The sequence below is a fragment of the Diabrotica virgifera genome, chromosome 5 (genome assembly GCF_917563875.1).
Source record: "Diabrotica virgifera virgifera chromosome 5, PGI_DIABVI_V3a".
Classification (NCBI taxonomy): domain Eukaryota; kingdom Metazoa; phylum Arthropoda; class Insecta; order Coleoptera; family Chrysomelidae; genus Diabrotica; species Diabrotica virgifera.
In genome coordinates this window covers 54,116,168-54,140,753 of record NC_065447.1, presented here as the reverse complement: position 1 = coordinate 54,140,753, position 24,586 = coordinate 54,116,168, and the positions used below count along the sequence as shown (strand labels likewise).

The 24,586-nt window shown below is 31.5% G+C and overlaps 1 protein-coding gene across 1 annotated transcript in view; it reads right to left on the bottom strand.

The window, feature by feature from the left end:
- Positions 1-1,407: 1,407 nt before the first annotated feature.
- The window catches only part of LOC114339368 (juvenile hormone esterase), a 61,685-nt gene continuing 38,506 nt past the window's right edge, over positions 1,408-24,586 (bottom strand). The window contains exons 6-8 of the mRNA XM_050651451.1: positions 16,618-16,781; positions 5,258-5,390; positions 1,408-1,821 (exon numbers count right to left, since the gene is read on the bottom strand). Coding sequence (XP_050507408.1) covers positions 1,505-1,821; positions 5,258-5,390; positions 16,618-16,781 — 614 coding nt within the window. The 3' untranslated portion in view covers positions 1,408-1,504. The remainder of the gene's footprint in view (positions 1,822-5,257; positions 5,391-16,617; positions 16,782-24,586) is intronic.

Genomic DNA, 24,586 nt, shown 5'->3' with positions numbered 1-24,586 from the left:
TTCAGCAAGCCACTGAAGAAATTAACGTTCTTTATGCGAATTAATTTTACTAAAAATACAAATTAAAATTAACAACTGTTCTGAAGCTATTTCTTTGTGGCATTTATGTAATTAATATTTTGTATTTTGATAACGACGTCCGAGGTGGAATTCGAAAGGTCAATAAAATCAATTTTTCAAGTTAAATTGTGGCTTATTTCCCAATTAGAATAGGTAAATTTAAAAATGGGTTCTTAACCAGTGGCGCACCTAGAATTTTCCTCTAGGGGGAGGGGGTTTGCTTGGGCACCGAAAGTTTTTTGTATTATTTGTGAAAGACAAGTTACATTTTCCTACTTCCTTTTATATATATTTCTATATGCTCTGGGTGGGATTTTAACCCCCAAACCCCCCCTCGGTGTGCCACTGTTCCTAACCTAATCCAAACAATAATATTTTAATTAAACCTACCTAAATATTAAATAAAAACCTAAAAGTTTCTTTGAGATAATAGAAACGTGATTTCACTGTGATTGCACGCGCAGTGAGGAATTCCCTCACTTGAAGAGGAATGTCTCTTCTTTCAACTATCACACAGCGCACTGACCGCCTGAAATATTCTATAACTTTTTCATACCCTCTCATGAACCATGCTAAAGGCATTCCTGGGTGCTTAAGGTTATCGTATTAGTTTACACAATTTCATTGGTTATAAACAAATATGGTGAGGGATTCCCTCATAGCGCGTGTAACGGCGGGTTAAACAATGTTCCGGACCTTTTTGAGTGGGAGGATAACTCAATTATTATTATATGGGTTAATTCCAAGCAATTTCTGCAAAAAATAGTCACCTCTCAACGTCCATCTCAAAACAGATCCGCCCTGGACTATAATGGCTTTCATTTATAACATGTTTTCTCACAACATACAATATTAAGTTATTATCTTTGTTATGTTCTTTAGTTACTAAGCTTATAAAATAAATATTGGTGTCAGTGCAATAAAAATTACTTCTGTTACACAATATTTTATTTATAATTTTACATATACGTGGATAGACACTTGCCAAACAACGTAGTAAAAAATATAGCTCATTTTACTTTTGAGGCGATTTTTTTCTCGCAAGTGTAGTACAGAGGCGTACTCGGTACAATGAATAAGAAATATGTTACAGGGCTGTAACACCCACTTTAAAAAATATACAACCTTACGCTATAAGTATTTCTATTGGAGAATTTTTAAGTTCTAATATCTATGACGTGTATTTTGATATGATTAATAGTTTGAGGTGTTTCCAAGATATTTTAAGACCCCGAAATTCGGTGTTGTGATACTTCGATCTACTTTGAGATCATCGTTATATGATACAAATTAATCGAGGATAAAGACTGTAGCTAACTTAACACAATAATAAAACAATTAAAGAAATATGTTTTGTATAGTAATTTTATTTATTCGTAGACATTTTATTCATAGATTTTACCTAAAATAACGTAAAATCAACAATAGTAAGTGTCTATACATATTAATAAGTAGTGTATGGAGGTCTTGCATATTTCCTATACAAATTGTTCCAAAACACAATTTTGTCAGAATTGGGAAGACCTTTCACCGTAAGATCATTGTTAATTTCTAAAAATTTCAAGTTTTCGGCCTTTTCAACAACAGAATTTTCTGGCCAGATGACATTCTGCAGTAATGATTCACGCTTTGGAGTTGGGTCGCCATATTTAATAAAGTTCGCCCATAGCCTCACTGTTCGTTCTCTTGCCAAGTAATCTTCTTCACTTCCTTTTTTGTTATAGTCAAATATGTAGGCCAAATCTTCAGTATGACCAACACCTAAAATAAAAAAAGTATATTTTAAATAATACTAATAGTAACAGGCAGTTTGTTTAGTTATAATAAATAGTGCAAATACACAAGACATGATCAGTTTGGATTCAGAGCTGGCATGGGAACGAAAGAGGCCCTGTTCAGTTTACTAGTTCTGGCCCAAAAATGCTACGACCAATGGAAAGATATATTTTTAGGCTTTATATACTTCGAAAAAGCATTTGATAGAGTAAGACACGATTTACTATTAGGGCGATTGCAAGAAGTCGGTTTAGATGGCAGGGGCGTCATTTGAAATTTTTATTGGGGGGGGGGCAAGCATTATAATATATACAATACTATAGTAATACAATTGATGTATGTTTTGTAAATTTTAGTCATTTTCAGGGTCAGGGGGGCAAATGCCCCCCTGACCCTGTCAAATGACGCCCCTGTTAGATGGGAAAGACATCAAACTACTAAAGAACTTATACTGGAACCAAAACGCCAGAATCAAGATTGAAGGTTCCACATCCGCAAAAGTAGAAATCAGGAGGGGAGTTAGACAAGAATTTGTTTTGTGACCCCTGCTTTAATCTTTATTCCAAATTTCTATTTAAAAAGGCACTGGAAGATTCCAAGGACGGAGTCAAGGTGAATGGCATATACATCAGCAGCTCCAGATAGCCCGAAGACACGGTGTTAATTTTGGATTCCGACTTGGGTCTATAACGACTCATCAACAGGACCAACTAGTTCTGTAAGCAATTCGACATGAAAATAAACATTAAGAAAAACCAATGTGATGTCAATCCGAAGAAACCAAAATGTACCTCAACCTTTCAAAATAAACGGGCACTTTTTAGAAGAGGTCAATAAATTTAAGTACCCGGGGCGTTGGATCAACAGCAGCCTACATCCTGATCTAGAAATAAAATCGAGAATAGAACATAGCAGAAAATCTTTCGAAAAAATCAAAAGACGGCTATGTGATTCTCGAATAAAACTCGAAATTCGACTACGTTCATCAAAATGTTACTAGACCAGGGCGCATCTGTAAAAATATTAGTACATTTGGACGTTGAGAGGTGACTCAAATTTTTTTACAGAAATTGCTTGAAAATAACTCAAATAATAATATTTGAGTTATCCTCTCTTGCAAAAAGGTCCGGAAAATTGTTTAAATAATTAATCAAAATGTCAAAAAATGAAGGAAATATTTGATTTTTTTCTTCGTTTTTTGATTATAACTTTAAAAGTATTCATTTCCGAGAAAAGTTGTACTGACATAAAAGTTGCGTAATTAAATTTACTACAATATAGAATTGGATAAAAATTTAAAAATAGTCACCCTTGTTGCAAAATAGCAATAATTGCGAAAAAACCATACAAAAACAAGTATTCGCATTTTACGTGTTTCAACCATTTATGCTACACTTAGGACCTTCATATTTCACCCAGAAAAACAATATGATACAGTAAAATAATACTGTAAATTTTATTAAGATCGGTTTAATAGATTTTGCAAAATAAATTTTGAAATCCAGCTTTCGCAAAAAAAATTCATTTTTTCAAAATGTTACAGGACTGAAAATAAAGTAGATAGCAAGTTTAATTTTTTTTGCTTATAGAAGTCTACTGTACCTTTCATTTGCAATTTGCAAAACTAAAATCGATTAACTACCACGGCGTCAGGAATTTTTTTAAATAAACATTAATTATTGGTGCTACGCGCAGGACAGCGGATAGTTTGCTCTGATTTTGCATTCCAATGACTTTGATAATTTTTTTGATACATTTTAATTTTTATTACATTTCGATATAAATAAATTTGTTTATTGCAAAATAAAAACACATACTCTATCCTTTGAAATAACACTTTTTTTAGCAAAAACTTTCTTTGTTCATATATTTTAACTTAGAGAATAAAAGTTTATTATTTTTAAACATATGCAATTGTTTAAACAATATTTCACAAACAATAATAAAATTAGTTTGATTTTTGTGGAATTATTATTCCACGTTAGTGGAATTGTAAGAAAATAATATATTAGATAAAGATTTGAAGAAATTTTGGTGGAAATCAACTTGTGTGAATCGAACACCGCTGTCCTGCGCGTAGCACCAAAGATAAATGTTTATTTAAAAAATTTCCTGACGCCGCCGTGGTAATTAATCGATTTTAATTTTGCAAATTGCAAATGAAAGGTACAGAGTACACTTCTATAAGCAAAAAGAAAATTCAACTTGCTATCTGCTTTATTTTCAGTCCTGCAACATTTAAAAAAAATGAATTTTTTTGCGAAAGCTGGATTGCAAAATTTATTTTGCAAAATCTATCAAACCGATCTTAATGAAATTTACACTGTTGTTTTACTATATCATAAAGTTTTTTTGGGTAAAATATGAAGGTCCTAGGTGTAGCATAAATGGTTGAAAAACGTAAAATGCGAATACTTGTTTTTCTATGTTTTTTTTTTCGAAATGTTAGGTATTTTGCAACAAGGGTGATTATTTTTTAAATTCTTAACCAATTTTATATTGTAGGAAATTTAATTACGCAACTTTTATGTCACTACAACTTTTCTCAGAAATGAATAGTTTTAAAGTTATAATCAAAAAACCAATAAAAAAATGGAATTTTTCCTTCATATTTTGACATTTTGATTATTTAAACAATGTTCCGGACCATTTTGAGTGGGAGGATAATAATATTATTATTTGGGTTATTTTCAAGCAATTTCTGGTCACCTCTCAACGTCCATCTCAAAACAGATGCGCCCTGGACTATACGTCTGGTCGACTCTTTTCTGTGCAGTTGACACGTGGATCTTTAAAACAGCAACCGTAAATATATGGGAGGCTTTTGAAATATGGAACTACCGAAGAACTTCAAAATTTCATGCATATCGCATACCTAAAACGAAGAAGTGATGCATAGAATAGACAAAGAACGAGAACTTTTCAAAACAATAAAAGTTAGTGTTTTTTAAGCCAAGTACCACATTATTCACACCTAGGCCACATACTGAGAAACAATAAGTGCCAATATGCTCAACTAATAGTGAAAGGAAAGTTCGAGAGAAAGAGAGAAGGAAAAGACTATCATGACTAAAAAACATCCGACAATGGACAGGGCTCAATCTTGAACAGCTAATAAGAATTTGCAATTGAAGCGTTTATTTGAAAAACAACACATTTTTCGCAAATTCGACTATTTATTCATCTCATATTATAATAGTCTGATACATTCAGTTGTGTAAAAGTCTCAGATGTCCGGAGTAGATTACATAAAAAAGTTGGATAGTTTTAAAAAAACATGAGATGTCTGGGAAGTTTTTCTTGATTTGCCAAAATTTTAATGTTTGGAAAAGTGTTGTTTTTCAAATAAACACTCTAATTGTAGTAGCTAACCTTCATTGAGGAGAGAACACTTTAAGAAGAAGAAACAATATATACTTACCATTATAAGTACGATTGGTACGACCCCATAGTGGTCCTTCATAGCAGAAGTGATAAGCATATACTTTTGTGTAAGCGGAATACAGTCTAAGAGCTTCTTGAATAGGTTTTTCAAATTGGGTGTCTGCGATAAACTAAAAAACACAAAGCAAATGTTAGTAATAATAAGTTTGAAGAGCAAAAACGCAGTAAACTTATAGTGTACAACATAAGAACTGGTGAATTGTTTAAGAAAAAGGTAAGGTTAATAAGCTAATGCCCAAAACACCTACACAGGACGTTATGCTATTGGATTTGATAAAATATGGTCTTCTTCTTAAGGGGGGTATGGTTTGAAATATTTAATTTTTTTTATTATGAAAATTTCAAAATAGTCAGAGTAAAATTACCAGAGATACAGGGTGTTGAATATCCCTACCTTCGACTCGCTTTGCCGTGATTTCGCGCCAGCACGCTTGAGCGTAGTGAGAAACGTTAAACAACTGTTCGCCTTCTCTTTTGTAGATTACTCATCGATTCAAAAAACATATTCCAATGTGCATCACTTTACGATTTGGCAGACAAATAAGAAGATGAATATGCAGTTGTCAAAACTTTAAACACATTTTTCTCAAAACTGCTTTTTCAAATGCGGTGGACATTGTAACTGAAAAACTACTCGGCCGATCTACCTGATATTTTGCACAGATTTTCTTTAGACATTTCATGAGGTAACAACGTCGAGATATTTTTATTTTTTTGCTTATTTTTTGTTCAACAATAATAAATCTGTTGATTTTCACAAAATTTTTACCAAAAATTTCATTTTTTTTATTTCTGAGTGATACCAAAAATCATTAAAATTAAAAAAAAAACTCGACTTTGTGACCTCGTGAAACTCATAAGCTAATTAAATCTTTTGAATTTTTTGTTTCCTATGATCGAGTGTCGAGTTCTGATGTCCACCGCAAAATTCATTTTTTTGTGAGCTGCCTGTCAAAATTTGTCACCAATGGCTTATTTTTCAATATTTTGGATTGAATTTTTTTCTAAATATTCTTTGAATTGTACTTAATATGATTATTTAATTTAAAAATAAATTAATTTTACCATAGCTTCGAAAAAAATTCACAAAAATGTGCTTGATTTGTTGATTTCAAACCATAGCCCCCCCTTAAGGTGCCGTCTTCTTTCAATGTTATAAAACACAATACTGTGTTTTTTCCTTAAAGTTCGGAACACCCTATGGAATATTCTAGCATATATAAAATAATATTGAAATTAGGGCTTACAATACCGAGCCAAAATCTCAATACCGTTATTTGGTATTTAAAATTTCAAATACCGGGATCCCGGTATTAAAACCGGTATTATGAATAAAAAATATATTTACGCGTTATACAGTAGAACCCCGCAAATCCGAACTAATTGGGGGGACAGCCTGTTCGGATTCCGAAAAGTTCGGATTATCCGAAAGTTAGCCTAAGAAGCTAACGAAGATGATTTTTAAAAGATTTGAACTGCCACCGATCCCTTTATGAAACTTTATCCGCACGTTTATGCCTCCAATATTCTAAAGCTGAAAAATATTTAGATCACTGAAATATTAAATCGCTAACGCCAGTAGTTTTGTTTAGTCACGGGACATGGGAATTCGGTTATGTAAATGATTCATTTAATTTGTAATCTGGATATTGATTACACTATGTTTCTTATGTTTCTTATCTTTTTCAATGTTTTCGTTCATAGTATACTATGGGAAATGTGTATTATGCACATTCCTTTATTGATTGTGTTTAAGTTTTTATAAGTATGTACTACGTGTATTTATTTTTAATAAATTTCACATGTCCAAATTCCTATTAATTTTACATTGTTAAATTTTCTAGTTCTCTGTACATATAATAAACATGTTTTTAAATTTTTATTTTGAATTTTTAAAAATTTTTTCACTTTCCGTTGGTTCGGATTTGCCGAAAGTTCGGATTTGCGGGGTTCGGATTTGCGGGGTTCTACTGTATTTATCTTAGACCATAAAAACTGATAGACACGCCTTGTACCGAATCGTTGAAGCAAAGACCTTCCGCGAAAGTGACGTCACAATACGGCAAGAACTCGTTTGGATTCTTAGCAAAGCACTAATAAAATTACCCAATTTTAGATTAATTTTAGTATAACTTCAATATTTTGTAAAAAATATTGAAGAAAAATCATTTAGCAAAGTATTTAATAAATATTTTTGGCTTAAAGTAATTTATTTTGTAAAAATAAATGTTTTATTTGAAAGTATATCATTGGTATATCTCTTCTTGTTTAATAATCAAAAATAAATTTAAAGGAGAGTAATTTTCTTTTGGGTGTAAGTTTCAGGTTAGGTGAAAAAATATGTAGGAAATCTATTAATTAATGACCACAAAACAAAATAGCTTTTGTTAACTTACTTCTAACTTTTATTACATTTTTTGGTTTGTTTCAAAATCATGATCAAACATCATGTTTGATCATTAATTTAGAATACATAATTCTAATTTCGCTTTCAGCAATTTTGCAAATATGAATGACGTCTTTAGAAGGTTGAATTAAAATTTTTTTTGATAATATGCTATAATTTTTGTGTCTTATGAATGGACATTGTAAATTATCACATTCAATTGCACACAAACATAATATTATGTCACAATCTAATGTTTTCTTAACTTTCTTAACTACAATCCCAGCGATATAGTCAATAACATCACAAACATAAGATGACTGTTTTTGAAAAACTTAAATTATTTACAGTATAATCATGGTTACTAGTTATTATTTCCCTATTATTTTCATCAGTATGATCGACAGTTTTCATTTTCACAGTATTTGTTGTGCTCATTGCTAAAAATGTGGAAGGTGCCTGTTCTATACAATTAGCCTGGGTAGATCCTGTAACACTTGTGTGCATTAAGAGTCTTTTATATGCATCTTTAAATTGTTTTGCCGTTGGGTTATTGTTGTAACCTCCATGATTCCTATAATAGAACTGAAGAAAATTTCTAAGTGATCCTGAGAAAGTTTATAGGCCGAAAGGCGAGATACTTCAAACGTCCATCCATATTATCCTTCACGTAATTTTTCCAAATTCGCATTAGTGACTTTAAATTAATGATCATACCAATAAAACCCGTTTTTCTTTGGCTTAGATGCAGTGGTTCATCATTGTTGGAATATTTGAGTGAATTAAGATACTTTATAAATTCTTAAGTTTTTTGAAAAATCGCTTGTTTATTATGCTGCTGTAAACTGGATTTTAGGTGTTTTCCCTTTTTTTTGTCGTTGCGTACAATTAAATGCTCTGCAAGATAACACCATAATTAAAAAATTAGTGTATTGAAATTTTTTAAATTGGAACACTTTAAAAAGTTTACAACGCCTATTATAATCACTTCTAATCTCTAATACGGCAAACGTTTTCTGCCGTAAACTGACGTCACGCACAGCTGTGTGAATCGCTTTATGTTGGCTTCACTATTCGAGACGAGAGAATAGCATTACGGCGTGTCTATCAGTTTTTATGGTCTAAGATATTTATACTATCCTCAGTTGTTATATCGACTTGTTATTAAATAATATATGAAACCTATTAAATTTTGTTTTGAAATGAGTAGATGTTGTTTATAACATTCCTAGAGAGTAGGAATAGATAGATACAAAAAATGTGCAAATAGAAAAACTATATATTTGGTTCTAGGATAAATTTTGCATATAATAGGATAGTACTTTTACTCATGAAATTTGCTATTTGTAAATTAATTTAACTTTAAAATATACTAATACAAAGATTAACTTACTGTGACAATAGTTATTTTCCTAACAAGTGCAGAAAGTCATTCTTTTCCGCACGCGACTGCAGTTTGCCGAACGACGCGAAGCGGGAGTTCGGCAAGCAGTCGAGTGCGGAAAAGAGACTTTCTTCAAGAGTTGGGAACAATATTTTTTCTAAGAGTCTTTAAAAAATTACCAAATCTTAATCAATTAATTTAATTAATATGAAAATACATACACAAATTGATTCTTTGACAAGGATCTTGGTTTCCATGACGATGACTCAAAACTACTGTTATTGTCTACCGATTTGACTTTCGAATATTATGTCAAAATAATTTTATTTCATCGAATTGTCTCGTTAATTTCATTAAAACATGAACACAATAAGATATATTTGAAATAAATTAGTAAATAATATCTAAATATTAGTTTATGACATGTATTATAATTACTTTAAGGCCATATTAACATATCTAAATTAACACGCGTGCGGAAAAGTAAAAACCGCGTGCGGAAAAGTAACACGCGTAAAAGTAACACGCGTGCAGAAAAGTGAAACTTTCTAAACTAAAATGCGTGCGCGAAAGTAGACATTTTTGCACGCTCGTAGAAAAATATTTTATATGGATTACTCTGTATTTAGACCACTATATATTTTCAATTATTATTAATAATTCAGAAAATAAGTGAGCCTAATTTATACACCACAATACACAAAAAAATGAAAAATAGATCTGAAAATGTAAAAACAATTCTGATTAATAAATCTTTCGGCTTATTTATAAAATAAAGTAGTCTAATTTTAAATATTTAAGAATTTTTGAACTCAATTTTAAGAACTTATTTTATATATTTGTATACCGAGGGGTTCATGCGAAAACCCGATAACTAAAAATAACATTGTTTCGATATAATCGCGATTAAAGATTTTAGGAAGGTTGAAGAAGATTTCAAATCGTTATAGAAAGTTTAATGAAGATTTGATTGAACTTCCTATGACGATTTGAAATCTTCTTCAAACTTCCTAAAATCATTAATCGCGATTATCTCGAAACAATGTTATTTTTAGTTATCGGGTTTTCGCATGAACCCCTCGATACGCGAGATTTAATAATTTGGTTGTAGAAGCTGATATGTATCACCGTTCGCCTTAAATTAACGACATTCACGCTTTTAGAAAGCGATATACTTGACTTGTATGTGTAATTAATGTGTTTAATAAATATTTTTTACAATGATATTTGATATTGGTAGTTTATCTATTGGAAGAAAGTTTATTGTGCATCAATTCGATTTTTATAAATTAAGCTAATACCGAAATACCGGTATTTTTATTATAAATACCGGTATCGAATACCGAAAAATATCGTCCGGGATCCCGGAATCCCGGTATTGTAAGCCCTAATTGAAATTAAAACTCAGTTGTAAAGTCATTAGGCTTTGTTAACCTTTTGTTTTTTTGATTTATTCGCTTATGTTCGACAATAAAAGAGATATGTACTTTTATATGACAAATGAGGTATGCTATTTGGTTTTGATCAATATCATTCCAAATCTCGAGAGCTACTGCTTCTACCTCTTGTAAGGTTCTAGGAGGTGGCAAACGCTGCGCAGTCTTCTGCCAATTATGTCACACAAATTTTCGATCGGGCTAAGATCTGGACTATGCGATGGCCAATTCAAAGTCCGAAGATTTGCCAGTTGTAAATATTCGGTTACTGTTCGTGAACGTGAAGTCTTGCATTATCGTGCAATAGCAAAAAATTGTTACCATTAAAAGGAGCCGATAGCATGGTAGCTAAGTCCTTCGCTATGTAAGATCACTGCTTGAACACACTCATCGAGGGCCAAATTCCTTGTAGCGCGTTCCATTTCCACCAGACAACAAAAAAAATACAGACCTAATTGAAACTTTAAATAATAAATCTACTATTCTTCACAACAAACTAGACACTTTTTGACGGTTCACAATTTGACATCTATTAAATTGTTAATTTCTCATAGCCTACTTTAGGCTTGTTTATTAAACTAAGCAGAAAATGAAGACTTATTGATGAAAAACATCTCTAAGATCCCTTGTAATCATTGCTTTGGTTACCTCTTCTTTCCATGTCTGTTTGGGTCTTCCTCGTTTTTTTGCGGTTTGGTGGTCCCCACTCCAAGATCTTTTTGGGCAATCTTGTGTCTTCCATTCTTTGAACATGACCATATCAAATCAACTGTTTCCTCTCAATGTCTGTTGTTAAGTAACCATCTATTCCAATTCGTCGTCTTACTTCCTCATTTCGAATTTTTTCCCTACGGGATATACCTAACACATCCATTTCTACAGCTTCTAATTTTTTCCTGTTGTTCTCGGTTATTCTCCAAGTTTCTGCTCCGTAAAGTAGGCTGCTTTTAATAAGTGTTTCATAGATGTTGTATTTTCGCTGTGTTCCTATTTCGGAGCTCCAAAGTATTCCATTTAGGCATCCAATTGTTCTTCTAGCTTGTGTTACCGTTATGTGCAATATATGTACAGTAGGAAAAATGAAAGAATACCCATGAACGAACATATAAAACACGCTGTATTTTCCTGTCACCGTGTCACACAAAAAATTGGCCAGCGCAAGTAAAGTCGGGTCCATAGATATCCCGTCGGCAAATTCAAACAGATAACATTTGTATGTTATGAAATTCGAGTAAACCGATGTCCCTTTGTTAAGGCACACGCCGGTATTTTACAACCGGGTTACTCATCGTAAATCAATCAGTTTAACACTTGAAAATGTATACTTGGGCATTAGTACAGTTAAAATTGATAGTCGATTATATTTAGATGAAATATTAAGCAATAGAATTGAAATTTTTTTCTACTTTTAGGGACAAAAAGCAAGTTCATTAGCGGAACGTGATTCAAAATTATTCTGCAGATTATAATTGAAGCAATATTTGATGAAAATATCTCATTTTTGGTGGTAAGAATATATTAAATACATATATTAATTTGTCTGGACTAAAGGTGGTAAAAGATGGTCTGGAGTTATATTTTGTTTGAATTTGCCGAACGGACGATAGATAGATGGTGTCAACTTACATGTAACAATTTTTGTTACATGTACTTGCACTGGACAATTTTCTTTGTGACACGGTGACAGGAAAATACAGCGTGTTTTATATGTTCGTTCATGGGTATTATTTCATTTTTCTGACTGTACATGTAATTGTCGAATTATTTAATATCATATTATACAGAGCAGGTATATTACCTAAAGAATGGCTTCTATCTACATTCGTGACTATACCGAAAAAGAGAAACGCCAGACAATGTTGCGAACACCGTACCATCAGTCTAATGTGCCACATCCTCAAAGTATTTCTAAAGAGATACAAAAAGTTAGAATCGTAGAATATACAAAAAGTTAAAACATGACATTGGACAAACTCAGTTTGGATTTAGAAATGCTCAAGGAACCAGAGAAGCATTATTTGCAGTAAATGCGCTAATACAGAGATATTTAGATGTAAACCAGGACATCCATGTCTGCTTCCTAGATTATGACAAGGCATTCGATACGGTGAAACATAATCCGTTAATAAAAGTACTGAGAACAAAGAACATCGACACAAGGGATATAAGAATAATAAATAATCTGTATTCTGAGCAAGAAGCTGTCATAAGAATAAATAATTTAAACACCAATAAAATAAAAATCAAAAGAGGCGTTAGACAGTCTTGTCGCCATCACTGTTTAATGCATACTCAGAAGAAATATTCAAAAAAGCATTAGAAGATGAAGTAGCAGGCATAAAAATAAATGGCCTACCCATATTTTATGTGAAATTAGAATCGCCGATGACACAATACCAATAGCAGAAACTATTACAGATCTACAAAGAATTTTAGATAAGGTTGTTGCAACGAGTGAAGAATTTGGTCTGTCACTAAACATAAAGAAAACAAAATTCATGGTTATATCAAAGAAAAATATTAGAAACATCAATCTACACGTAAATAATAAGACGATCGAACGAGTTTAGAATTATAACTATTTAGGGACAGACATTAGTGAAACAAACGATTATACCAAAGAAATCCGAATTAGAATAGAAAAGGCTAGAAGTGCATTCACTAATATGAAACAAATATTATGTAGTAGAGATTTCAGCCTAAATATTAGAAAGCGAGTACTAAAATGTTATGTATTTTCTGTTCTTTTGTATGGTGTGGAGACATGGACTCTCAATAAATAATGCCTCAATAGATTGGAAGCATTTGAGATGTGGACGTATTGAAGAATGCTGAGAATCTCCTGGACAGACAGAATAACCAATGAGGAAGTACTAAGGAGAACACAGAACAGCAGGGAGATATTGGATTCCATCAAAATAAGAAAACTTCAATACTTGGGTCATATAACACGTGGTGACAGATATGAACTCCTAAAATTAATTATGCGGGGAAAGATCCAAGGAAGGCGCAGCATAGGTAGGAGAAAAATGTCCTGGCTGAGAAATCTCAGAGAATGGTTTGGATGTAGCTCAAGAGAACTCTTTCGGGCTGTAGTGTCAACAGTGAGAATAGCAATGATGATTGCCAATCTTCGTCGCGGCGATGGCACGTAAAGAAGAAAGAAGACATCTAACATATGTCCCATTTTTAAGGCGTTCCGTTAATTTTGCCGCTTAGTGGAAGTTGGGGATTATTAGATATTGGTCAAACTGGAAACAGGGGTATGATCTCGAACAACTTCATAGTGTGTAAAATTGTTTATTAAAATCAGCTAAGTACTTTCAGCATGTCACATGCCATCTTCAGAGTTTCGTCTTATAGGAGGAAGACTTCAGGGAAGAGTAATTGCCAACACAACACACCAGGGCCGCCGCTGAGATGTTGGCCGCCCGTGTGCAACTTAATATTTGCCGCCCCCCTTCCAACACTTTAGAAATATGTACATACTAGTATTTAAAGAAATGTGCAGAAGATGCATAAGAATAATAAGTTGTAAATAGATAAATACTTAAACAATTTGAGTAATATCCATGATCCAACTAAACGCCCATTATATGCATATTGTATATCCTAACTTAAACTTCCATTTAATTAAAATAAACCGAGAATAATATAACACAAATACATGAAGAAACTAAAAACAAACTTTTCTGGCTTCCGTTTCGGGAAAAATTTTGACAATGTCTTTGTTTTTAATATCCATTGTCGCACACACTTCATGTTCGATAGATAACATTGCTAAAGCAGAAAGTCTATCTTGCTTCATTGAAAATCGCAAATAATTTTAAGTTTTGAAACGACCGCTCACCCTTAGCTACAGTAAACGGTAGAGTTATGAATGAATATACGTACGATTATAGTTAAATTTGGAAATGTTGATATAATATTATTTCGTAAATGTATTCAAGAATATTACCAGGACGTTTTGCTGCGGTAACATATGGTTGAATAGCTTTAATTTCTTCATATAAATGGGTTACACTTATATCAGTCTCCGACTGTTTATGTCTGTACTGTAAGGGCTTTATACACTTTCTCACAATTGAATATGTTTATCCATTGAATTTCCAAATTCATATCCCTTTTGTTATCATTTTGCAATTCTTTTAAAGCATCATATATTTTACTTATCTGGGTTTTAATGGAGCGATTCATCGATCAGATTCTCCCATCGCATGTCCAACAATGCTTTTAATGTCCACTTTGGAAGGTGCTTTACTAAAATTTTCCTTCAAATATTCGAAGAAGAAAAAATACATATAGTTCCTGTACCTACAGTATTAAAAAATTCCACCCACTCAAAACTTAATTTTACTGAATCATTCACCACCAGATTTAAACTATGTGCAGAAAAGGGAATAAAAAATGATCGAGGATATTTCTCTCGAGGATTTTCTGCAATCCAATGTGTATACCACGCATATTGGCTCCATTATCGTAAGCCTGTCCACGCATATTATCCATAATATTTATATTTAATTCTTCAAGTTTATTTTCTATGCATTTAGTCTAAATGCATGGTTATAACAGCAGATCTAATAAGGTGTAAATTAGAGCTGGAGGGTCAAATAATAGAACAAGTTATGGAGTTTAAATATCTAGGCATCACACTATGCAGCTACGAAAAGCTCGAAACAGAAGTGAAAGATCAGGTGAATAAAGCAAACTAGAGCTGGAGGGTCAAATAATAGAACAAGTTATGGAGTTTAAATATCTAGGCATCACACTATGCAGCTACGAAAAGCTCGAAACAGAAGTGAAAGATCAGGTGAATAAAGCAAACAGAGCCGCAGGTTGCCTGAATGAAACAATATGGAGAAATAAAAACATCAGAAAAGAAGTGAAAGGCAGAATTTACAAAACAGTCATCAGACCAATAATGACATACGCGGCAGAAACACGACCTGATACAGAAAGGACAAAAAGAATGCTAGAAACAGCAGATATGAAAACATTGCGAAAAATCGATGGTAAGACGCTGTGGGATAGAGCTAGAAGTGCAGATATACGAAGGAGGTGCAAGGTGGACAACATTAATAACTGGGTGAAAAGCAGAAGAGTAGAATGGAACGACCACATAAGCCGAATGACAACAAATTAGAGTAGTAAGAACGGCGAGCGACGGTTCCCCAATAGGAAGACGATCAGTGGGAAGGCCACGAAAAAGATGGAATGACAACTTACTGGAGGTACATTGAAAAACAGACAGAGTAATGTCTATATAAAAAGAAGAAGAAGAAGAAGAAGTTTATTCTCTATAAATGCAAAGAGACCTTGTCCAGTTACGTCAGTTTCGTGAGAAAAAATATCCGAACTGGCGTTGAAGTTGAAACACATCTTACTAAAATAATTTATTCTTATTTATTTGTTCTACGTGCGTTATACCTGGGCTACAATCTAATATAATAGAAAAATATTTAAATTCGCGAAAAAAATGTAGCATAAACATAAATGTTAAATGAAGCGCATTTTAGTATTATCAGGTAATAATAGTAATATTTATTGTTTGGAATATTAGACTTTAGAATTAGAATTATATGAAACATTTCTATTTAATTATTTGAACTTATTTGCGTTTTAAAAAAGTAGTATCATCCAGTGGCCTGCTTTTGGCCGCCCCTATTGTTGGCCGCCTGTGTGCGATGCACACTTTGCACACATGGTAGCGGCGGCCCTGCAACACACAATAAAAGACATTAAAATGATCAGGTCTATAAGAGAAATTAGATAGGTACAAAAATGGCTTTTCAGAACAATATGGTCTTCTTCTTCTTCTTCAGATGCAAATCCACTAATGGATTTTAGCGATCACATTTTCCATTAACTCTTTGTTTCTTGCAACAATATGGTAGGGAAGAGATTTTGCAACTTGGAACATTTAGTTAAAAGCTAATCCATTTGCATTTGAAAATCTCAGAGAGTTTATAGAATATTAGGAAGAGTTGGTTTTCATTTTCTAACTTCACAGGGCTGTAATTTTTTTTTGAGGTACACTTCCTAAGGTTCAATGATGTTATTTGTGGCCCTAACATAATATTATGTGAATAAAATAAGCACAAAATTAAAATAAATAATATGTGTTGACTTACCCTCATGAGTTCTTCTGTACTCAAAGCAACTGGTAGTAAACCAAAATATTTACTCTTAATACTTTCGGCTATAATACTTTTTATAATTGGTAGGAGGTTCATATCATTAGGTACAAGTTGTGGATGATATAAATCGAATTTCGCTACCCATAGTCTAAAGATTGCTGTAAAAATATAATATCGGTTTTAATTTTATATTTATTGATCACAATATCTAAATGTTTTCACCCATTTTACACAAATATGAAAACCTTGAATTATTCATGTCTGCCGATCTCTAAACACAACTCCTTCTTGGACCAGATAGAATGACGAATGAGGTGTTGACTGAAAGCTTATAACCCATCATCAGACTTAGGGTTGCAGAGCTGCAACTTGAAGTACTGTTCTTACGATGGCAGTTGGACCAGAAGCATTTTTGGGGTCCGGTCAGTAATTCTACGAAGAGCATAGAAATAAAGATAAACCATATAAACATTTGCTTGCTTCAAAATTGATCACTCCTTGTATTAGTCCACATGGACGCGGGTGTGGCTTATTACTTTCTAACGTATCTTATTGGGCAATACTGAAGAGTAATTGGTCAAATTGTTCGGAAGTGCTTAGGCTCAAATCATATCGTTATCTGGTCAAAATACCTTCTCATGTTTCAAAGGCGGCAAGCAATATAAACACTATATATACAGTGTCGTCGTCATAACTTACAATTATTTTATTTTTATAATACATTTTTTGTCTCATTTCTTTAGTACTTGAAAAATGAATAAGTACATTAAATTGAATTTGTAAGTATTATATACTTTTAATGATCAATTCTAAATTTTAATAACTGTTTTGTTTATACAGGATATACAGTTTATACAGTTTATCCCATATATTATGCGAGATTTAATGACGTCAATTTGCTCAGTCCGCTGATTGGATAATGTAATTAATGGAATTTTTCATGTTTCATATTTTTATTTTTTCCATATTTTCCTTTGCATATGTCCATGTCTAAGAGCCATATATGAGGAGAGGGATTGTACATTGATTGAAGACTCTTGATTTTAGGTATTGGGGGTATTTTTTTTCTTTAGAATAAAAGACAGTTTTCCGAGTGATGCCCAGGCCAATCTTATTTTTTTTTTTATTTCTTCGGTCTGATTTTTTTTTATTTAATTTAGTGATTTGTCCTAGAGTATAATCTTTTACTTGCTTTATTCTTGTTTGTGCCACTGTAATTATTGGTTCGCCTTGTTGATTGGTCATGGCTTTTGTTTTACTGTAAGCGATGTTCAGTCCCATCTTTGTCGATTCACTATCTAGTGCTTCCATCATTCTTTGTAATTCTTCACTATTTTCTGTTTTAATACAATATATATACTTACAAGTTGTTGCAGTTTTTGCTGTGGAACTCTGAGAACATCATTTGGAAAAAAATTAATAAAAATATATATATATATATATATATATAAAAAATTATTAAAAAAAAATACAAAAATAATTATTTATTAGTAGAATTGTTTATTATATTAGTATTAGTTTTAGGATAAGATACGAAAAAATGACTAATAAAATAAAAAATAGTAAAATTGGCGAATGGATTTAGTGTCCGCAGTCATATAAACCCAAACAAACAACAACAATACTTACAAGTCAAAAGTGACATTTGGAAAAATTGTGTAGCTCATGTTCAAGTAAAATAAAAATATTATCTTGCTTTGTCACCAATATTAATGTCTTCTTCTTCTTTTCCTTCTTCTTCTTCTTATGTAGATATGACTCTGTCTGTTTTTCAATGTGCCTCCAGTAAGTTGTCATTCCATCGTTTTCGTGGTCTTCCCACTTAGGTTTGGATCCCGCGTATGAAAAAAAAGTTGATTAATAGCAAGCTGAAAATTTTTTAATAGCTTAAGGGTGTCTAGTTGGAGAAATTTTGATATATGGGAACACTGAAACAGGGGAAGTTTAATTGTGGAACAGGTTAAAAATTTGGAACGGCCAGACCACGAAAACGGCACATGTATTTTGTCCGACAGACTTAAACTCTCCGAACAGAGATTAAACTCTCATGCAAAAATCAGCCTATGGGCGTTTTAATGAGTGAAACATGTAGAATATGTCAAATGACAGGAATTATGACAGGTGATAAGTAGCAGTTTGATTTTTGCATGAGAGTTTAATCTCTGTTCGGAGAGTTTAAGTCTGACCGTTCCAAATTTTTAACCTGTTCCACAATTAAAACTGCCCCTGTTACAGTGTTCTCATATATCACAGTTTATCCGACTAGACACCGTTTAAGCTATTAACAAATTTTCAGCTTACTATTAATCAACTTTTTTTTTCATACGCGGGATACAGACCTAACTGATCATCTTCCTATTGGGGAACCGTCTCTCGCCGTCCTTACTACTTTGTTTTTTGTCATTTGGCTCATGTAGTTGTTCCATTATACTCTTCTGCTTTTTACCCAGTTATTAATGTTGTCCACCTTGCATATCTGTCGTATATCTGCACTTTTCATCTCTGCTGTTTCTAGCATTCTTTCTGTCCTTTCTGTATCAAGTCGTGTTTCTGCCGCGTATTTATGTCATTATTGGTCTGATAACTGTTGTGTAAATGGCTCCTTTCACTTCTTTTCCAATATTGGTGTGGTAGTTATAAACACAAGTGTCGAATCAAGTTCTGAACACACGGATAGTGATATATTTCAACTTGTCAAAAATATGTCCCATGTACGGTAGTAAAAGTGATCCCTCCATTAGTCATGAATTAATTTTCATGTATTTTATGTGTATATTCAAAGTGTAGTCTTATTTCTTTAGTTCTCAAAAATTAATAACCACGTTAAATTTCATTTGTATTATGCATTTTTAATTATCTTTGGTGTCAATTTCATAAAGAAATGTGAACAATTAACAACAACAATTAACATTATTACTGTTTAACAAATATTAAACCATAATTTAAAAATTAAAGTTTACTCATTAATTTCTATTGCGCCGCCTATGTTTTACACACGGCGCCGATAATCGGTGTCGAATTTTGTTTTTATACTGGTCCAACTGACATCGTAAGAACTGTACCTACTGTTTTAAAGTCGCCGAAATAGTACAAGCGCTATATTATTCCACACCTATATTACTCGACACCCACCACATATTCGTGGACTTGAAAGCAGCATACGACTCACTTAGTAGAGGTAAACTTCTACTTGCTATGGTAGAATTTCAAATACCGCTTCATCTTGTCCAATTAATTAAAATTACACTCACAGGCAGGGCCGGATCTAGGCTACTCCGTAAGGGGGGCAAGTTTAAACTTGCCACCCCCTTTATTGAAAAAATGGATGTAAATCATAGCATAGGTGTTAGTGAATAAAAAATAGTACATACAGTTTTATTGGAAGGAATGAATTTAATTGTACATTTTGAGTTTCAAAAATATGCTTAGTTACTACAAATTTGCAACATTACTATGTACTTCATTACGGCAAATCCACAAAAAATAGGGCTAGGTATAGGTACTAACTTTCTTTACTCATAAACCACCTTACAAAGGTAATTGTATTTTACGGCTTTTTTAGATAGTTCAGAGAAATAAGGAAAAAATATATCATGTTGGTGACACAACCCCCTCCAGCCCGAAACTAAATTTTTTGAGTAGTGTGGACATCTATAATAATAACCTATATGTTTCCTACAGCCGATTTTGATGATATAGATAGTTATAAACAAATGAAGATCAAAAAACGCTAAATTTTCGCTTTTTTCGTCTATTGCCAAAAGGTTAAGCATTTCAAACAAATTTGGAAGTAAGAAACTCATAAATCATATAAAAAAACTTCAATATGGCGTCCGCTGAATATGTCTATCCTTATTGGTTGCTTAGAAGATTGCAGAATAATGCATAAATTTTGAGTTTCTATAAATATTCATAACTTATGTAAAAATTAACTTAGAACCTTCTTATTATACGGAATGCTGGAACTTCTGGTGCTTAAATTATACCCTAAATTTCATAATAATTGGTTAAATAGTTTAAAAGTTATTTAATTTGTTTATCCCAAATTAATTTTTTTTTTCAACACTATAAGTCAGAAAATGATGCAATTACAGTAATACTTTGGATAGTTTATGAAAGAAGAAGATTTATGCTAATAATTTAATTTAAAAAAAATGACAAAAAATTATTCTAAGTATCGCAAAATTATTTTGCAAGAACATGTCGATTTTTTGCTTATAAACAATTAGAATAACTTTTTAACCATTACCCGTAGAAAAATTATTTTTTAATATTTAAAAAGACTGAATTTTTATACAAATTAAAAAAAGAAAAAATTGTCCTAGGACAATTAGGGACGAAGTTGCCCGCCCCCATTTTTTTAAGTCACAGAGGCTTTCTTTATAACAATTACGAAATCAAATCAGTCACATCTGAAAGAACATACTTCAGAGTTTTAATGTACCAAATATAAAAAATATATACTTTCAAACAAATCGTCCACAAGGCTTCAAAATGTGACCCTTAAAATCGGCCGGCCTTGAAACTTGGGAGATCGATGAGAAGGGGGAAGGAACTGTTAGCTGTATCTCTTGTTCTCGCCTACGGATTTCGACGTTTCTTTTTTTAATTTATATGTACTTTTTGCGTACAGTACGAGTATGCATTATTTAAATAAATAAATTGTTATATACACCATCAAATTTGTTTAAACATTTTTTTTCAATTTTTTTTAATAATATTTGAAATAATTTTAATCACAAAACATGTATATTTATGAATAATATAATAATACATAGTTTTTTATTAAACTTAGTAATAATTTAAAGTATGAAAAAACAAATTATCCCATTCAATTGTTTCTAAAAATAGTATTGGTCTATAGAAATCAGAAAATCTCAAAATGAACTAGGTTTTATTTTTTTGGTAAACATGCTATTAGATGAATGAAAAACTGAAGTTACAGAATCACCAAACAAGAGATAAACGTAATTGATTGGGGTTGGAAATTAAGCTAAGAACCGTTAGTACCGATTCGATCAAAAGATCTTCTTTATACCAGATATTTTATTAAAATAAACTATCTGCTCTTGCAAAACTGGTTGCACCGAGTACTTGTTAGTACAGAGATATAAATAGTTTATGGACTTCGATAACCAAAACCTCTATCTTTCACTATGATCTATTTTGGAGTTTCTTTTTTTAATCTGTATGTACTCTTTGCGTACGTTACGGATATGTTTTTTGTTAATAAAGTGGTTATTTAAATAACTATGTAAATTGTGTAAACAATTTTTGGAAATTCTTTTACGATATTTTGCATATGCACTTGACTTTACAATAACTTATATTAAATGGGTAACTGATAATTGTTACTTTTTTCATAAAAATACCTAAATTCCTAAATAAATCTCCTTTAATTTTATTTTAATAGTCTTGTTATAATACCAAAATGTATGAAATATCTTAATTTTTGTTTTTTTTTTGCAATCTTAAAATTATAACTTTCAATCTTGTAAGATACAATTATTACAATATTGTAGAAACTTTCTGAAAATAATTTTGTTCTTTTTATCCTCTCTCTAATTTTGTTACATTTCATTTTTCGTTTATATCTAGTAGCATGTTTATCAATAAATAAAACATAGTTTATTTGAGATTTTTTATTTTCAATTCAATATTATAAGCCAGTGTTAGATTTAGGAATAATTGAATAGGATTAGTGTATAATAATTACAGGGTGTACAAAAATACAGGTCATAAATTTAATCGCATATTCTGGGACCAAAAATAGTTCGATTGAACCTAACTTACCTTTGTATAAATATGCACATAAAAAAAGTTACAGCCCTTTGAAGTTACAAAATGAAAATCGATTTTGTGCAATATATCGAAAATCCCGAGAGATTTTTTCTTGAAAATATACATGTGTTATTTTTATGGCAGGAGCATCTTACAAAAAAATTATAGTAAAATTTTGACACCGCATAAAAATTTTATGGGGTTTTGTTCTTTTAAACCCCCCAAACTTTTGTGTACGTTCCAATTAAATTATTATTGTGGTACCATTAGTTAAACAGAATGTTTTTAAAACTTTTTTGCCTCTCAGTAGTTTTTCGAAAAGTCAGTTTTTATTGAGATATTTTGAATATTAGTCAAATCCACTACATATTTCTAAATATGGTTAAGTACGATTATGGAGACTTGGTAATCGTATGAAAATTTATTTATAATTTACATTTTTAGGCATATTTTGAACCATATTAAAAAAGAAGCCAAATCTTGATAAAAGGTGCCTTATCGAAAAAATACTAAGAGACAAAAAAGTTTTAGGAACATTGTGTTTAACTAATGGTACCGCAGTAATAGTTTAATTGGAACGTACACAAACATTTCAGGGGGGGTGTAAAGGAACAAAACCCCCATAAAATCTTTATGTAAACATATTAAAAAAGAAGCCGCAACTCGATAAAAACTGCCTTATCGAAAAAATGCTAAGAAGCAAAAAAGTTTTAAAACAGTGAGTTTAACTAATGGTGCCACAATTATAATTTAATTGGAACGTACACAAAAGTTTGGGGGGTTTAAGGGAACCAAACCCCCATAAAATTTTTATGGGATGCACAAATTTCACTATAGATTTTCTTTAAGATGTTCCTGTCATAAGAATGATACATGTCCATTTTCAATAAAAAATCTCTAATAGTTTTCCCTATATTGGAAAAAATCGATTTTCGTTTTGTAACTTCAAAGGGCTATAACTTTTTTTATGTGCACATTTTTTGTATTAAGGTAAGTTAGGTCCAATCGATCTATTTTTGGTCCCAGAATATGTGATTTAATTTATGACCTGTATTTTTGTTACGCCCTGTAAAACTAATATGTACGTTTTACAATAAAAGTTACATAAAATATTATTTAAAAAATTGAAAAAAAAATGTTTAAACAAATTTGATAGTGTATATAACAATTAGTTTATTTAACTAACGCCTATTCGTAATGTACGTAAAAAGTACATAGAAATTAAAAAAAGAAACAACGAAATAAATAATCGAGAACCAGAGATACAGTTAACAGCTCCTTCCCCCCTCTCATCACTAACCCAAGTTTCAACGCTGGCCGATTTTAAGGGCCACAATTTTAAGCTTTGTGGACGATTTCCTTGAAAGGAAATCTTTTGTATACCTGGTAAGTTAAAACTTTGATGTATGTTCTTTCAAATGCGGCTAATTTTATTTCTTAATTGTTATAAACAAAGCTGCTGTGAATTAAAAAAAGAAGGGTGCTAACTTCGTCCCTAATTGTCATAGGACAATTGTTTTTCTTTATAAATGTGTATATAAATTCAGTCTTTCTAAATATGGAAAAATAATTTTTCTACAGGTTACGGTTCAAAAGTTATTCTAATTGTTTATAAGCAAAAAATCGACATGTTCTTGCAAAATAATTTTACACTATTTAGAATTATTTTTTGTAATTTTTTTAATTAGGTTAATAGCATAAATCTTCTTCTTTTATAAACTGTCCGAAGTATTACTATGATCTCATCGTTTTCTGACTTATAGTGTTGCAAAAAACATTAATTTGGGATAAACAAATTAAATAACTTTTAAACTATTTGACCAATTGCTTTGAAATTTAGAATATAATTTAAGCACCAGAAGTCTCAGCATTTTGTGTAATAAGAAAGTTCTAACTTTATTTTTACATAAGTTATGAACATTTATAAAATCTCAAAATTTATGACTTATTTTCCAATTTTCTAAGCAACAATTAAGCATAGACGTATGCAGTGGACGCCATATTAAAGTTTTTTATATGATTTATCAGTTTGTTACTCTCAAATTTGTTTAAAATGCTTCACTTTTTAGTAATAGACGAAAAAAGCGAAAATTTAGCGTTTTTTGATCTTCATTTGTTTATAACTATGTATATCATCAAAATCGGCTGCAGGAAACATATAGGTTATTAATATAAATGTCCA